Source organism: Engraulis encrasicolus, chromosome 23 (assembly GCF_034702125.1).
Source record: "Engraulis encrasicolus isolate BLACKSEA-1 chromosome 23, IST_EnEncr_1.0, whole genome shotgun sequence".
Classification (NCBI taxonomy): Eukaryota; Metazoa; Chordata; class Actinopteri; order Clupeiformes; family Engraulidae; genus Engraulis; species Engraulis encrasicolus.
Window position 1 is genome coordinate 50,560,616 of NC_085879.1, and position 17,500 is coordinate 50,578,115.

General features: G+C 46.0%; 1 protein-coding gene across 3 annotated transcripts in view; it reads left to right on the forward strand.

The window, feature by feature from the left end:
- rhpn2 (rhophilin, Rho GTPase binding protein 2) overlaps window positions 1-17,500 on the forward strand; it is a 62,151-nt gene that overhangs the window by 38,960 nt on the left and 5,691 nt on the right. For all 3 annotated transcript variants that reach the window (XM_063190349.1, XM_063190350.1, XM_063190351.1), the window contains one exon: window positions 16,766-16,912. In XM_063190349.1, coding sequence (XP_063046419.1) covers window positions 16,766-16,912 — 147 coding nt within the window. The remainder of the gene's footprint in view (window positions 1-16,765; window positions 16,913-17,500) is intronic.

Below are 17,500 nucleotides of genomic sequence, written 5' to 3' on the forward strand. Positions count from 1 at the left end.
CTCTCAGAATATGAATTATGATAAATTGAAAAATTAAAAATTGAATATACAAAAAACTCATATTTTAAAATGGCCAGTTCCTTGTCCAAAGGTAGCCGGCAATGTCATGAGCAGCACCTAAAATGCTGGTGTTCGGTTTGTTATTCATTTCAGAGAGAATTTGACTCACAAATATGGCGTCATGCAGACCACTTACTAATAATATGGTAATACCATAGTAGCATCACATGACAAAACAAAAACAAAACAAAAATGGTCAGTGTCCATGGTCCCAGGTTTCAGAAAGGTTTCAGATGTCCATTTATACACACCAAATGATGATATGTGAATGTTTGAACATTCCTTCTCTGTGTACCTGTGCCATCTTCCCTTTACCGTACTTTAAAGAGATAATCAATGGCTACACTCTCATTTTGTACTCTACTAGTGCATTTGAAGCAACAGCTGTGTCTTTTGTAGATAATGTATAAGTACGTCCCGTTGCAGTTACAGGTTCCACTACCAGAAGCACATCCTGATGATCCATGATAAGTGTATCTGGTCTGAAGGGAAAAGTGAAGGATGGAGATGGCCCATGAGGATGCAGGAAGTTCAGTTTCACCTCTCCAGTGCTTGGCATACATTCCTCAGCACATGCTAGCCACCAGTTGCCATCATATACAGCTACAACATACCCTTTGATGCTTGAAAATGTAATACATTCCTTTACTGAGCTCACTCTTTCAACTCTGCCTTCTCTGAATGCTCAAAATGGCCTAACTTCCACTGTGTCCATTGACAATGGGCAGAAGCTGTGTAGTTTTTGAGTACCTGGAATAGTTCTTGCAGATTCAAACCTTTTCAACAGGTTCTCAGCTTCATGATGGTACATCTCTGTTGTGGCAAACTGGCAATGGATGTTCTTGACATTATCCTTGACAAATTCAAACAGTTGGTATGGCGTTACAATTTAATTGTCAATAGGACGTTGCAGACTTCCTGCACAATATAAGAACCTTAAAAACACAACAAATTTGTGCCACCACGAGGCAGATTTTCACATACCTGCAGAGTGGCACTTTTTTGCCACATCACATGGCAAAGGTCCATGTGATGGCGTTGGAGGGACAGTTAAATGGCTTGCTGCACGAGCAAGTCTGCAACGTCCTATTGACAATTAAATTGTAACGCCATACCAACTGTTTGAATTTGTCAAGGATAATGTCAAGAACATCCATTGCCAGTTTGCCACAACAGAGATGTACCATCATGAAGCTGAGAACCTGTTGAAAAGGTTTGAATCTGCAAGAACTATTCCAGGTACTCAAAAACTACACAGCTTCTGCCCATTGTCAATGGACACAGTGGAAGTTAGGCCATTTTGAGCATTCAGAGAAGGCAGAGTTGAAAGAGTGAGCTCAGTAAAGGAATGTATTACATTTTCAAGCATCAAAGGGTATGTTGTAGCTGTATATGATGGCAACTGGTGGCTAGCATGTGCTGAGGAATGTATGCCAAGCACTGGAGAGGTGAAACTGAACTTCCTGCATCCTCATGGGCCATCTCCATCCTTCACTTTTCCCTTCAGACCAGATAGACTTGTCATGGATCATCAGGATGTGCTTCTGGTAGTGGAACCTGTAACTGCAACGGGACGTACTTATACATTATCTACAAAAGACACAGCTCTTGCTTCAAATGCACTAGTAGAGTACAAAATGAGAGTGTAGCCATTGATTATCTCTTTAAAGTACGGTAAAGGGAAGATGGCACAGGTACACAGAGAAGGAATGTTCAAACATTCACATATCATCATTTGGTGTGTATAAATGGACATCTGAAACCTTTCTGAAACCTGGGACCATGGACACTGACCATTTTTGTTTTGTTTTTGTTTTGTCATGTGATGCTACTATGGTATTACCATATTATTAGTAAGTGGTCTGCATGACGCCATATTTGTGAGTCAAATTCTCTCTGAAATGAATAACAAACCGAACACCAGCATTTTAGGTGCTGCTCATGACATTGCCGGCTACCTTTGGACAAGGAACTGGCCATTTTAAAATATGAGTTTTTTAGATATTCAATTTTTAATTTTTCAATTTATCATAATTCATATTCTGAGAGTAGTTGTATTCCAAGGTGATTGTGTAATATGTAGAGCCAGAAAAGAGCTTTCAAACAACACCACAGGCATCTTTTTGTGACTAACACTGACTGATATATTCAAGGCTGAATGTATAGTGTCCTACCCTCACATGTGAACCTTTCCTAGTCTGTTTCTCCCTTAATATTAGTGTCAGATTCAAACCAATGCAGTTCTGGGGTGCTACCTTGCTACTGAAAAGGCACACCAAGTATGATCGAAATCCGGGTCGGTTGGGTCCCAAAGTGTCTGATTTCACGTGAAATGACCCAAATGGGATGGTCCTCCCCACTCTACTATGTGTGTGTGTGTGTGTGTGTGTGTGTGTGTGTGTGTGTGTGTGTGTGTGTGTGTGTGTGTGTGTGTCCATCGTGAACAGATTGTCTGTCTTATCGACCGGAGAAATGGGATGGTCCTCCCCACTCTACTGTGTGTGTGTGTGTGTGTGTGTGCTTAATAAATCAAAAAGATAAGGGAACTTTTATGTGTGTGTGTGTGTGAATATGTTAAGGGGCAACATACACACACACACATGTCCATTCACACCCATGAATCCGCACACGCGCACGCGCACACGCACACGCACACACACACACACACACACACACACACACTGCCATGTGAATGAGTCACTGGATGAACCAGTTTGAGGAGGGAGGTGAAACTGAACTTCCTTTCAGAAACAGTGTGTGTGTGTGTGTGTGTGTGTGTGTGTGTGTGTGTGTGTGTGTGTGTGTGTGTGTGTGTGTGTGTGTGTGTGTGTGTGAATACCTGAGTGGTGACACACATGCAGTGCAGATTGTTGAACAGGGAGGGGACAGGTGACAATGGCAGTGTGTGTGTGTGTGTGTGTGTGTGTGTGTGTGTGTGTGTGTGTGTGTGTGTGTGTTTCGGAATTCCCCCCGAACAGGGCATCAAACAGCAGCAGGCGGAAATAACTCTTATGGGTTCTTTATTTTCTTTGTGTTAATTTCATAGTTCATTTTTTCCATAGTTTTTTGGTCAGTTCCCATACAGTCTTTAGGTTATTAACCTGCAGATCCCAAATACAAGAGTACAAGAAAATAGCGAGTCAACTTTGTGCACATATAAACCAGCAATATTATCTAAACATCTAGAAAGTTCATAAATAAGTGTGCAGCATGAGTCATGAGACCCCACAAACATGATAGCCAGGTAGCCATATTCAGAAACATTAATGCAACATCAAACAGCATCAAGACATTATGATTAAAGTACATAGCATTGCACAATAAACATAGCACTGCATAACCCAATTTAGATATTTAAATGACATTCAACATTACATAAGCAGTTCTACACTACAGCTACCAGAATGCATTGCTACCAGTTAACCCAAAGATTAGAGTACAAATTAGAAAGCTGAGCTGGTGCAGCTCCAATATTAAAATTAACCCTCAAGTATTTGACCATAAATAATCAGACTTAACCTGCCCCACTAATCAAAGCCAAGAGAACAAACAATATAAAGCAGTCCATTGCAGTACTACAGTTAATTCAATCAGTAGTGAATCACCAGAAAACGGAAGAGAGCCGAACTACACTACCCATAATTCCGTTCGCTGCACCAAGAATCAGCTGGCTAATGTTGCTACAAACACCACTCGCGACGGCAACAACAGTGCGCATATCGAGCACAAACAGTTTAGAGTTACGAGCGGCAAGCTTACAAAAGAGACAGTTAACCACAAGTTGATTTACACATTTAAAATACCATTAAACTACCGCAGCTTAGAGAAGTGAGAGACAGCGGACTTACCATTGGCGAGCTGCTTGTTTCGATGAAAACGCCATTAAGGATTTTGGACTTCCCGCTGCATTTAAGCACGCATGCGTTTTGACGCCTGGGATTTCATTGGATCACCCCGGTAAGTCCTCTCCCTCTCACTCAAGCCACGTATAGGATAAACACCTCCCCTTTGCAAATACCCAGTGAACGCAACACCTCCCACTTGACCGAATTGTTCCTGGATACAGTGAGGTCACAATCATATTTCATCACAGTTTTTTTTTTTTTTTTTTTTTTTTTTTTTTTTCATAGCACCCAAGTGTCTCATTGATTCTTTGTGTGGTGCAATGTGGCGTTATGAAAAGGCGGCAGCGTTCGGCGTACACCGCATGTTTGTGTGTGCAATGGGCAGGCAGCGGCAGCGTTCAGCGTGCACCGTGCGTGTGTGCGTATTTATTGTGCAAACAGCGGCAGCTGGGGGATTTTAGTCTTCCACAGGAAGAAGGACGACCAGCCTTCTTACATCTCTCCTGATGACCACCGTGGGCATCGGAGAGCAGCTTTTCTTACGGTAACCTGCCTGGGAAGCCGGAGTGCCAGCGCAAGTGGTGATGTCTGCATCTCGGACAACCCCTTTGTTGTCAGGGTAGACCGACAGAATTCGGCCTAGGCGAAACTGGCTCCTCAAGGCGTTGGGGTCAGCGACCCAAACTAGGTCGCCGACTTGAACATTCCTCTCAGACCTGTGCCACTTCTGTCGGATGAAGAGGTTTGGGCCGGCAAGCTCTCTCCACTTAGCCCAGAAACGATCCACCCCAATTTGGATGGCTCGCAGCCGGCGCCAGGAATGAGTCTCGAGGTCGAGACTAGAGGTGTCACCTCCAGGCGACGCTCGGCCCAGGATGAGAGAGTTCGGGGTTAAATACTCAATGGAGTTTTCTTGCTCTTGGGCTCTAGCATCTATTGGACGTTCGTTTGTCAGGTTGGCTGCCTGATACAAAAGGGTTTGGAGTTCTCCCCATGTGAGAGAACCTGTGGTTCCGCCAAGGCTCATAAGCGCCCTCTTCAAGAGCTTAACAGCTGCCTCTGCAGCTCCATTTCTATGGGGTGCGTCTGCAGGATGAAACTCCCACTTCCACTCAGTACCATTTTTGGCGGCCACAGTCTCGATGGGCAAGGCTTGGAGACAATCAAGGTACTTGTAAAGTTGCAGAAGGGCTGGTTTAGCGCCAATGAAGTTGGTCCCTCGATCAGACCATAGTTTTCTGGGATGCCCCCTGAGGGCGACGAAGCGGGAGTAAGCCTGGAGAAAGCTTTCTGCAGACTGGTCATCCGTGAGGTCCGCATGGACTGCTCGGGAGGCCATACAGCAGTAGACAATACCCCAGACTTTCTTTGTGGTTCTTCGCTTAACAGAGTCCTTCAGTTCAAAGGGGCCAAAGAGATCAAGGGTAGTGAACTCAAATGGGCTGGCTCTTTGGGTGCGTTCTGGAGGTAGATCGCTCATCACTTGTTGGCAGAGTTGAGCCCTTCGCTTGATACAAGTGATGCAATCGTTAAGTATTTTCTTAACCAGCCTCCGTCCCTGCGTGATCCAAGCTTTCTTCCGTGTTCGTAGGAGGGTGGCGGCAACACCTTCATGATTTTCTTCATGGGCCTCTCTGACTAGCAGGGTTGCAAGCCACGATTGGTATGGGATCAATGGCACAGCAATTTTGTCCTCGTCCCAGCTTTGGACCCTTCCTCCGCAGATGAAGAGACCAGTTACATCATCTCTCTGGACGACCAGACGATCAAGAGTTGTGTCTTGAAACTTGATTCCATCTTGAGCCTCCAGAGCCAGGAATTTGAATGCAACTGCTCTCTCTTCAGCTGACAGGTAAGTACTTTCCTCCCACTTTGAGCAGCCAGGGGTTCTGGAGGGTCTACGCAGCCAGAAGTCCACTGCCCTCTTCAGCCAGCCGATAGAGCCACACAAACGAGTCAGGGAGCTGATTCTTTCGGGCTTGACCAGCTTCACAAGGGCCACGATGGATGGGCTTGACCATTTGAAGGTTTGATCTTCTGCTGCTATGACCGCCGCTGAGAAAGCCTTCCTTTGGAGGCCTCCAATCTCTTCAGAGACAGAGGGGAGGATTTCTCTGGCAGTTTTCACGGGCCAGCTTTCGAAGGGAAGCTTGAGAAATCCAGGGCCTTCTTGCCAGGCTGATCCTTCAGCAAGGTCCTCAGGGGTAGACCCCCTTGTGATGAGATCGGCAATGTTTTCTTTTCCTTCGACCCATCTCCAGTTGTCGACAGACCCTGCTTTTTGGATTTCTCCGATCCGATTGGCAAAGAATGTCTGATAGCCATAGCTATCCTTTTGGATAGCTGCTAGAATCGTCTGGCTGTCGACAAAATGGATCCATCTGTCGACCTGGATATGACAATGTTTTTCAAAGTAGGTCTTCAAGCGTGTAGCGAACACAGCGCCGCATAGCTCCGCCTTGATAACATCACCCTTTTGGTCTAGTGGGGTGAGTTTAGCTTTAGACTCGACCAGCTTTACAACAACTTTGCCTTCTACTGTCTCCCAGCGAAGATAGAGCACTGCTCCATAAGAAGCTTCACTGCCGTCAGAGAATGTGATCCCCATGGGCCGGCCCAGGGCTCCATGGGGTGTAAGGCTCCTGGCAAATTTCACCTGGCTGAGTCTTACACACTGCTCGAACAGTGTTATTGCAGCTTCTCGGAGATGCTGAGGGAGAGGCTCATCCCAGGTGTCCTTGGCAGGACGGTCTTTTCCAGCCTCCTGAAAGGACTGCCTTACAAGCATGACTCCCCGTTGCTTGATGGGGGAGGCTAAGCCAATGGGATCGTAAAACCCTGCAATCTGACTCAGTAGCATTCGTCGGGTAAGAGGGTCAGGGGTGCCTTCCCTGACCTCCTTTTCTTGCAGGTCTAGCCCAGTCCTCATTTTTCCTCGTCGCTTTGAGAAGTTGACAGATGTGAGTAAGTGCAGGTTGTCCGTCTCAGGCTCATAACCTACACCAAGAGCCTTGTTTTCCTCATCCTGCATTTGGTTTGGGAGGATCAACATTTTAGGCTCTGCCGTCCTGTGGTCGCAGGAGCTGGTGGGATCCTCTCCCCTCCCACTTTGGCCAGTCACGACCATTGACAGTAAATAGAATGGACGCCAAATCAACGCTATTTGCCATTCAACGCTTTGAAGCCAGATTTGGGAACATTCCAACTTACATTCCACCTTAGCAACGCCAAACGCAGGTGCTGATTGGACAACAACAAGACTTCTAACGGTCAATCAAACCATGTTCTGATGCGCATTGGTCAATTTAACTTTTAATATCTCTCTAAAATAAAACATCACCACAAAAAATCACCACCCTGGTAAGTTGGAGAGCAAGGGGACCTACTAGTTGAGCGAAAAATGATCCCCCTGGAGTGGCATTTAAGGGAGATACAGGGTTTTATGTCTCTCATAGGAATGAATGGGATTTGGCCATTTTTTGGTCTTTTTGGGTCCAACCTTGGCTCCAACTTGGCTTCAACAATGAAATAGAATTTTGGCCTCCATTCTATTTACTCTCAATGGTCACGACCCAAGGTTTGAGTAAGAAGCCTCCTGCTTGTAGGATTTCTTCCACTCTTTTAGTCATCTTGATCAAGGCTTGGAGGTCATCATGGGATGTTAAGATGTCATCGACGTAGCAGTCCTCGGTCAAGATGCGACGCTCTGCAAGCATGGTTGCAAACTGGGGCAGGTTGGCAGTTTCCCTCAGGGCCACCTGAGCGATGCAGCCGGCAGGCTTGTCTCCGATGTTGACTCTGACGACAGCATACTCGCCGATTTCCTCCTTGGGGTCATCCCTCCAGAGGAACCGATGGAGATGTACTTCCTCGTCCTTGAGCCACACAGAGTTGTACATTTTTTTCACATCTCCGAGGGCCGCATACAACCCACTTCTAAACCTTAGGAGGACACCTCGGATAGGGTTAAGAACGTCGGGTCCTTTGTGGAGCATGTTGTTTAGGCTCATGCCTTTGAATTCCTGGCTACTGTTCCAGACTATTCGTACTGGCGTGGAGCTGGAGTGAGGATTGGGGGCGACCAGGTGACTGATGTACCATACTGGTCCATTCCAGTCCTTGATCTGCTGCCTGGTGAACTTGACAGCTGCTCCCCTTGTTACCATTTCATGGATTTGCTCAGCGTAGGCCGCCTTCCACAGGGGCTCTTTTGCCAGCCGCTCTTCAGCCTTCCGGAAGGTTGCTTCTACTGCTTTGCGATTGTCTGGCAAGATTTCTGGGTTAACCTTCCAAGGGTACGCAGCATCCCAGTGTGGGCTTACGCTGTGCTTGTCAGCCAGGACGTATGAAAGACAGTTCTTAATCTTTTCCAATTCTCTCTCCTCTCCGAGAGTCATTTCTTGGCCGCCAGGGGAGCACCTGCCACATCTACAACCCCCGCACTTTGGCTCACACGCTGCTCCGATGCTGTCCCATTTGAACCAGTCCAGAACCTCATTTGTGCTGCTGAGCGTTACTGCTTGGGCCACATCTCCATCCAGGTCTTCAGTGCCCAAAATGACCTCTTTGTATAGTTCTGAGGACGTTCTCATGGTGCGGGCGAAATGAGTTTCAGACTGGAGCAGTGTTAGATCGACTGATTCAAAAAGGTTGGGGTGGGTCCCTGCAACTGTAACCCCTAACGGGCCATCCCAGAGGACGAGATCGCCCTCCCTCTTTGACGGTTGGGGAACCAGGCGACCTTCTCGGTGGCTGATTAGAAGGTCAATCGTGCTGGGGCGGGTTAAGTCGGTTAAGGAGACACCAGGAAATATTTTTTGCAATTGCTCTGGCGTGACAGGGTGGCAGACTTCAGCGATGCTGTCAAGTCCGTAGCAGACCACCTTGTGTTCAGCAATCTCCCCCTTGGCAGTCTTGACTCTCAAACGGAGGCTGTACCTCTTGGTACTGACCTTTTTGGTCATCCCCCCGACCCCATGCACCATCAGTTGGATACTCTCACCGTTCAGTCCTAAGCGTCGAGCAGCAGAGTGAGTGATGTAATTCGTATCGGATGCAAGGTCTATTAGCGTGCCAATGAGCTGGCCAGCGTTTGTTGTGACGTCGAGGAGCATCATCACTACTGGATACTCCTCAGGTGCTTTTCCAGCGGAGCAGGTTACGGCAGAGGCTTTGTTTGAGAACGCTTTCCGGAATTCATCCCTCAGCTCAGGAGCAACCTTAGCTAGGAGTTCTTCCTGATGGGTGGTGAGACCCAACACTTTACTGCTGGCCTTACTTTTGGCCTCTTCCACAGGTATTGCTTTGGGACAGAGTAGGTAGTGGTGGAGCTCCTCCGAGCGGCAGTCTGCTTTAGTGCAAACAAACTTCCTGTTGTTACAGGCACTCTGCGCATGAAAGCAGAGGCATTCAGAGCACAGTTTGTGGGCATTGAGGTGGGCCCTTTTTGCCTGGATGCTCATCCCTCTGAATGTGGCGCATGCATAGAGCCTACCAGCATGCTGCGTCTCAGAGCAGGCTGTGCACGAGTCTGACAGTGGCCTTGATGAGGACCCTCTTTGGCCAGAGGTGGCCTTGGAAAATGCCTTTTTGGCTCCCTTGTCCACTGGAGTCTTTGCCGGGGGGTCTCTTTCACCAAGGCCTTCGTCCAGTTGGTCCAGCTCCTCCAGAATTGCCTCGTGCTTTTGAAGGAACAGTAGGAGGCTGTCAAAGTGGTTTTGTGGAGTGACCTCATTTAGTGGCTCAGCTTTAAACTCGATCCACTTTTCTTTTAGTGAACTTGGCAACTTCCTTTCAAGAGACTGAGCAACGAGGCGGTTCTTCACGATGTCCTCTTCTCCCAGGATGACCAGATTGCTCAGGGCTCGCTCCACTGCTTGGATCAGCTCAATCGTCTTTCGAGGGTTATTTCCCCTAACAGCGGGTAGACTTTCCACCTCCTCTGCTATTTTTAGGACAATTTTTGCCTTGTTGCCAAAACGATGGTCCAGGCGCTTGACCATTTCCTCCACAGTCACGCAACTGGACAGGACGAGGTCTCTCTTGACCTTTTCAGTTAGGCTTGCGAGCAGATGGAAGCGGGTGACCCCAGCAGTCCTCAGTGGATTCCCAAGCGTTTCAAGTTCAGTCCACTCTGCCTTCCACTGATAGTAGTCAGTCATGTTGCCAGAGAAGATGGGTAGGCGTGTTCTTTCTAGGCTGATCTGCGGCTTTAAGATGGTAGGCAAACTTTGAGATGGCGGGGCTGCTGGGGCACTGGGCTGGTTGGACGCTGAGGTGCTGTGTTGGTCGAGGGATATCTGCACACTGGATTGGTTGCTTGTTTGCTGCATGCCAGCTGCACTGGGCTCTGGTTTAGGCGTGCGGCTTGATTTCTTCCAGCGGAGCTCCCAGTCCCGCACTCTGCTTCTGAACTTGTAGAGGAGCTGTTTGTGGGGGTTGACCTTGTCTGACACAATACGCTCCCAAGCTAGCACCTTTTGCTCAAAGTCGTGGATGGTTTCCCAGAGGCCTTCACGGTGGGAATCAAAGTCAGTCTCAGTCATGTCATCGAAACTTATGGCCTCCATCTCCTTGCATTTCTCCTCTGTGCCATCAACATGCTGCTGGATTTCGGAGCTGGCGAATTTGGTCCATAGGGTGTCCCGGGCTAACTGAAAAGCATCTCTGAAAACAGTGAACATCTGTCCAATTCTGTTATTGGTCTTGCCTGCCTCCTCTTCGCCACCATCGATCTCAGCCAAGGCCTCCAAGAGTGTTGAGGCAGCATCATGCGCTCTGTCGAAGTCAGCGCTTATTGCACGCATTTCCTCTATGAGTGCTCCTTTTTCGAATATGTCTACTCCCAGGGACATTTTGTTTGCCCTCCTGGTGAAGGTGGCCTGTGTACTGGCCCTTTTCCCTTTCAGAGAAACGATTTCAGGCGACTCCATTTTAGAAGTATTTTGTAACTGAATCAAGAGGGGTTATCAAAAAGGGAGATTTTCTTTTTCCTCTTCTTCCTTCTATAACCAGATGGCTGGTTGTCACCGTGGTTAATAACTGTTTCGGAATTCCCCCCGAACAGGGCATCAAACAGCAGCAGGCGGAAATAACTCTTATGGGTTCTTTATTTTCTTTGTGTTAATTTCATAGTTCATTTTTTCCATAGTTTTTTGGTCAGTTCCCATACAGTCTTTAGGTTATTAACCTGCAGATCCCAAATACAAGAGTACAAGAAAATAGCGAGTCAACTTTGTGCACATATAAACCAGCAATATTATCTAAACATCTAGAAAGTTCATAAATAAGTGTGCAGCATGAGTCATGAGACCCCACAAACATGATAGCCAGGTAGCCATATTCAGAAACATTAATGCAACATCAAACAGCATCAAGACATTATGATTAAAGTACATAGCATTGCACAATAAACATAGCACTGCATAACCCAATTTAGATATTTAAATGACATTCAACATTACATAAGCAGTTCTACACTACAGCTACCAGAATGCATTGCTACCAGTTAACCCAAAGATTAGAGTACAAATTAGAAAGCTGAGCTGGTGCAGCTCCAATATTAAAATTAACCCTCAAGTATTTGACCATAAATAATCAGACTTAACCTGCCCCACTAATCAAAGCCAAGAGAACAAACAATATAAAGCAGTCCATTGCAGTACTACAGTTAATTCAATCAGTAGTGAATCACCAGAAAACGGAAGAGAGCCGAACTACACTACCCATAATTCCGTTCGCTGCACCAAGAATCAGCTGGCTAATGTTGCTACAAACACCACTCGCGACGGCAACAACAGTGCGAGTATCGAGCTCAAACAGTTTAGAGTTACGAGCGGCAAGCTTACAAAAGAGACAGTTAACCACAAGTTGATTTACACATTTAAAATACCATTAAACTACCGCAGCTTAGAGAAGTGAGAGACAGCGGACTTACCATTGGCGAGCTGCTTGTTTCGATGAAAACGCCATTAAGGATTTTGGACTTCCCGCTGCATTTAAGCACGCATGCGTTTTGACGCCTGGGATTTCATTGGATCACCCCGGTAAGTCCTCTCCCTCTCACTCAAGCCACGTATAGGATAAACACCTCCCCTTTGCAAATACCCAGTGAACGCAACAGTGTGTGTGTGTGTGTGTGTGTGTGTGTGTGTGTGTGTGTGTGTGTGTGTGTGTGTGTGTATGTGTGTGTGTGTGTGTGTGTGTGTGTGTGTGTGTGTGTGTGTGTGTGTGTGTGTGTGTGTGTGTGTGTGTGTGTGTGTGTGTGTGTGTGTGTGCGTGTGCGTGTGCGTGTGCATTTGTGTCTGTGTGTTTGTTTCTGCTTGAAATGTAATACGTACTTATAACATGTTGTTACCAAAACAAGAAAACTGGAGACACGATGACCAAAACCCCATTCTGCTTTTCTAGGTCGTTTAGTCGTTAGATATATAAAAGTAAAGGTGCTGCTGACAGGCTATGGTTATGGTGTGTGTGTGCGCTTCTGTATGAGCATGTGTGTGTGTGTGTGTGTTTGGGTGTACGTGTGTGTATTTGTGTGTGTCCGTGTGTGTGTGTGTGTGTGTGTGTGTGTGTGTGTGTGTGTGTGTGTGTGTGTGTGTGTGTGTGTGTGTGTGCGCGTGCGCTCCTGTGTGTGTGTGTGTGTGTGTGTGTGTGTGTGTGTGTGTGTGTGTGTGTGTGTGTGTGTGTAGCATGTTCCAGAGGAGCATTCTAATGTGTGTGTGTGTGTGTGTGTTTGTGTGCGCGCTCCTGTGTGTGTGTGTGTGTGTGTGTGTGTGTGTGTGTGTGTATGTGTTTGTGTGTGTGTGTGTGTGTGCCTGTGTGCAGGGGCGGTTTTAGGAAATCTGAGGCCCTGGGCAAGAAACAATTTTGAGGCCCCCTTTAAATGATTAATTAATAATCGATGATGTATGCAGGCAGTGGCGTAACAACGGAACCCATAAGCAAGATTATCTAGGTGGGCCCCACATTCAATCAATATTTATATGGCACATTATCATACACAACTGTCATTCAGTGTGAGAAAGAGAAGAGAGAAAAATATATTGCTATAGATAGTAGATAACTATCACCAAAGGCAGATGAAAACAAAGCTGTTTTTGATTTCTTTTGAAATCATACTGTTGGGGCAGGTCTTATTTGGACATCTAGCTGGCCCCAGCAGGCAGCATATGACTATGCCATTTCACTTGATTTGACCCTAGACACTACCAGAGAAGACCTAAGGCATCTAAGGATGATATTGCTCAAGCACATCCACAATAGCCTATATTTAGGGCCCAAGGCATTTAGTGACTTTAAGACTATCAGGACTACTTTAAACTAAATTCTCAAAACAAAACAAAAAACCCCTCACTGGTAGCCAGTGAAATGCCCAAATACTGGAGTGTTGTGATCTCTTTTGCTATTTAGAATTCTAGCAGCAACATGTGGATAAGTTGCACCTGCCTGAGTGACTTTTACAATAGCCAACTCTGCATGTAATAAAAGCAGAGATTAATTTCTCCTTAAGGTGACAAATGATTTAGTTATGCTGTTGATGTGAGCATTCAGCCTGCAACACGTGAGAAATAGCCAGGATAGACCCACACTCGTTCCATAAATGGGAAAAGAAGATAGAATACAATTCGCGGTAGAGGGTTGATTACAAAAGAAAAAAAAAAGAAAAAAAATGGTGATGCGCCCCTTCAACTAAAACATAGCCCATAGCTCAACACACCGATGAAAACACAGTCAGGAGTCGACAGACACACCACGGTGCACTCTTGAGCCAGTGAACACCCAATACAGAGGAAACGGTGACTGAAGTCGACACTATTGTGTTTCAGAAACCGAAATTAGGCAACAAACGAGAAACAACAGGCACCTTGCGCCAACTGCGCGTGCACACATCTGTTGAATAGTTAACAAGTCCCCTCTCTAGTTCTAACTAATAACTATATCGCTCACAACTCTGAAGTGAACCAGCTTGCTTCGTGACGTGATATAACAGCTAGACTACAATAGCAAAACGTCCGTCATGCTAACCAGAAATAAATGCAGCGAACCGACATTAGAGCTATCAACTTTTGACTATAGTTACACCGAATGACAACAATGCGTGAAGTATGTCATGATACGGTATCAAAATTGTGCTGCGGCGGACATCATGATTGAAAGGAATAAACCCCTACCGTGCCTTCTTTGTAGCTTCTGTACAACATATCTTCTGAATATCCATTATGTTCATGCTAGCACTGGCGATTGAAGGGACTTGGTCATTTTACAATTCTGTCTCTGAAGTAGAGGAGCGCGGAGCACAAAGTAACGCAGGGCAATTTGTAACACGGACTTTTTATCAAGATGCACAAATCATGTTCTGCCTACATCCATAAACAAGGTCAAGAAGGCATGCTACAACATAGGCAAACGACTGAGTTTTCACTGACAACCATGACTTAATGTGGCTTATGTGGCTTATTATCATGAAAGGACAAGCTCCCACGCGTCAGGGCCGAATCAGCTCTCTAGGGCAGGCTGACATTAGAAATAACGGTAGAACATTGCCGATGCAACTGGCGCTCTCTCCAAACAGCCAGACAGGCTACTACCGGTAGGCTATAATGTATCCCACAATGCAAGGCCGCAATGTACAAAAATAAATCAAAGAAAATTCACATAAATATCGTTCTTTTATGGTCTTCATTTATATTTGAAACATTTATTTGTATAATTCTACCACCCATGTGACCTACAGTTGCTAAAAGTAGGCCTAGCCTACTATTAATTTTCTTGTGACATAATGTTGTGTTCAAATTTAAGTCCCACCGTCGTGCTGAAGTGTGGCACTGGCTATATATGTGACATGCCAATTACAAAATTTCTTGAAGTGGAGGGTAGGCGCGAGAGCCTCAAATTTGCATAGAGCATTGACTTGCTAATCGCGTAGAAACCGTCACTCTGAATTGGGGGGCCCCGTGCTGTAATAAAGGGCCCCGAGAGCTTGAATGCTCATTTCAGGTGGACTTGATGTGGGGGACGATGGGGCCCCTGAAAGTCCGGGGCCCCGGGCAATTGCCCGACCTTGCCCAATGGTAGAACCGCCCCTGTGTGTGTGTGTGTGTGTGTGTGTGTGTGTCTCTGTGCCTGTGTGTGTGTGTGTGTGTGTGTGTGTGTGTGTGTGTGTGTGTGTGTGTGTGTGTGTGTGTGTGTGTGTGTGTGTGTGTGTGTGTGTGTGTGTGCGTTCAGCTACACTATGGGCATGTCTACTTATTATGTAATTTGTGTGTACTAAACAAACTGGAGGAAAGATGAGTGGACCAGAAGGGCCTCATGCTTTGTAACTTAAGCATACTACACAGTGCAGCTTTAAGCTTTAAAGTGATAATGTCCCGTTTTTGGAAATAAGCTCATATTACACATCCCCTTGAGTCAAATAATTGAGCTTTACTTTTCTCCTGTACTTTCAGCCATTCTCTGAGTACGGCAGTGCAAATTTTACCTGCAAACATTGAGTCCTATGAGACCAGTTAGCCGCCAGCTTATTTCCAAAAATGGGACAGTATCGCTTTAAGCTGTTTTTGCAGAACTCTTCCCATGAATGCAACAACCTCGCACCAAATCGGCAAAACTGATTAGATACATTGTGAAACCCAACACGGTTTGCTGAACTGAACTCTACACACAGTTGTAAAATGAAATATTTTCCTACCAAATTGGTAACACACCCATCACAGTACTAGCACCAAGACACAAGACAGTGCAACTTTAAAAACACACTTTGCCTCTTGGTTTCTCTACGTTTGACATTTTGAGGAGGTTAGGAAACGAGGAGTGTCTTCATCATTTGGAAACTGTGTTTACTGTAAAGCAGTGAGTTGTATTCACAGCTATGCAAAGCGAGTGTTGCACAACGGATAGTTTTGTTACATTTTGGAAAGTGTGTGTTATGAATTGCAACCTGAGTGCAAAGCAGTTAATGTGCTAAATTGGTTATAGATTTGTGCATCTGATTAAGAAATTCCATAAAAACAGTCAAAGTTACAATAAATGTGCTTTAGCGAACAGAAAAAAACCCTGCAATTATGTTTATCTAGGTCAGGGGTTCCCAACCTTTTCCAACGTGGGGCCCACTTGAAATTGTCACAAATGTTCAGGGCCCACTTCTGACCCAATAAAGAATAAAATAAAATAAATCAGTAGCAACACACACCAAAATATGATTATAATTTGTAGGAAATGATTTCAAGGCCCACTGGGAATACCTTCAGGGCCCACCAGTGGGCCCCGGCCCATAGGTTGAAAATCACTGATCTAGGTTATGTTATGTTAGTTTTAAAACTATACGTGTTTTAGTGACAAGTAGGTGGTTAGAGTATTAGGGAATGTTCTGGTCAGTTTAGTGTCATCTATAACAGGACTCAATGGAAGCTCCTCACAATGTTAGTGATACAAGGGTTTGTCTGTGTGTGTGTGTGTGTGAGTGTGTGTATGCGGCGCGCATATATATCTGTGTGTGTGTGTGTGTGTGTGTACACGCATGTATATCCGTGTGTGTGTGTGTGTGTGTACATGGATGTATATCCGTGTGTGTGTGTGTGTGTGTGTGCATTCATGTGTGTATCCACACGTGTATCCGTGTTCTGTTGTGCCACCTGACCTGAGTGAGTCTAAGGGTTGCTATGGTAATATGGCTGGTCGCCGTGGTGAGTTACTATGGCAACCAGTGTTTACAGTGCTGCTCTGTTACCCTGCTTCCTGAGAGAGAGAGAGAAGGGATGTGTGTGTATGATGTCTTTAGTAACCTTGCTGTGTGTGTGTGTGTGTGTGTGTGTGTGTGTGTGTGTGTGTGTGTGTGTGTGTGTGTGTGTGTGTGTGTGCAGGGTCCCCTGTCGGTCTTCAGTGCTAAGCAGCGTTGGACCGCCCCTCGCACCCTGAGGCTCCGCCCCGAGGACCGCGACCTTGGGTTCACCTTGAAGGGCGACGCCCCCTCGCAGATCCAGTCGCTAGACCCGCTATGTCCCGCTGCTGTAAGTCACACACACACACACACACACACACACACGCACACACACACACACACACACACACACACACACACACACACACACACACACACACACACACACACACATAAAATAGTTCCGTCACCCCTAAACCTAAGCTGTCACTTGGTATTATAGAACACAGAGAATCGAGCATCAAGACGCACAAACATTTTTATTTTAAAATGAAATAAAAAAATGAAATTGGCAGCATTTAAGCATTTGAGCAATTGATTTGCTTGACAATCCTGATTAATTTGCCCAGTGGCCCTTTAATATTCTGAAAATGGGGGTCTTGGGAACTGAAGATTAGCCATTATATTACATAGGCTACATCTTCGTAAATACTTTAACAATATGGAGGAATTACATATATGGATATTTTCACACCTAGACCTCTTTAAGTGAACCGAACTCAGTCCTCTTCAAGTGGACCTAAAAGTGAACCGACAGCAAAAGTTCTGACCCCTCATAGACAGGGCCGTCTCTAAAGAATGGGCTGAACGGGCTGCAGCCCCGGGCATCACCGCTAGGGGGGGCCTCCGGTCGCGGAATGTCAAATGACAAAAAATA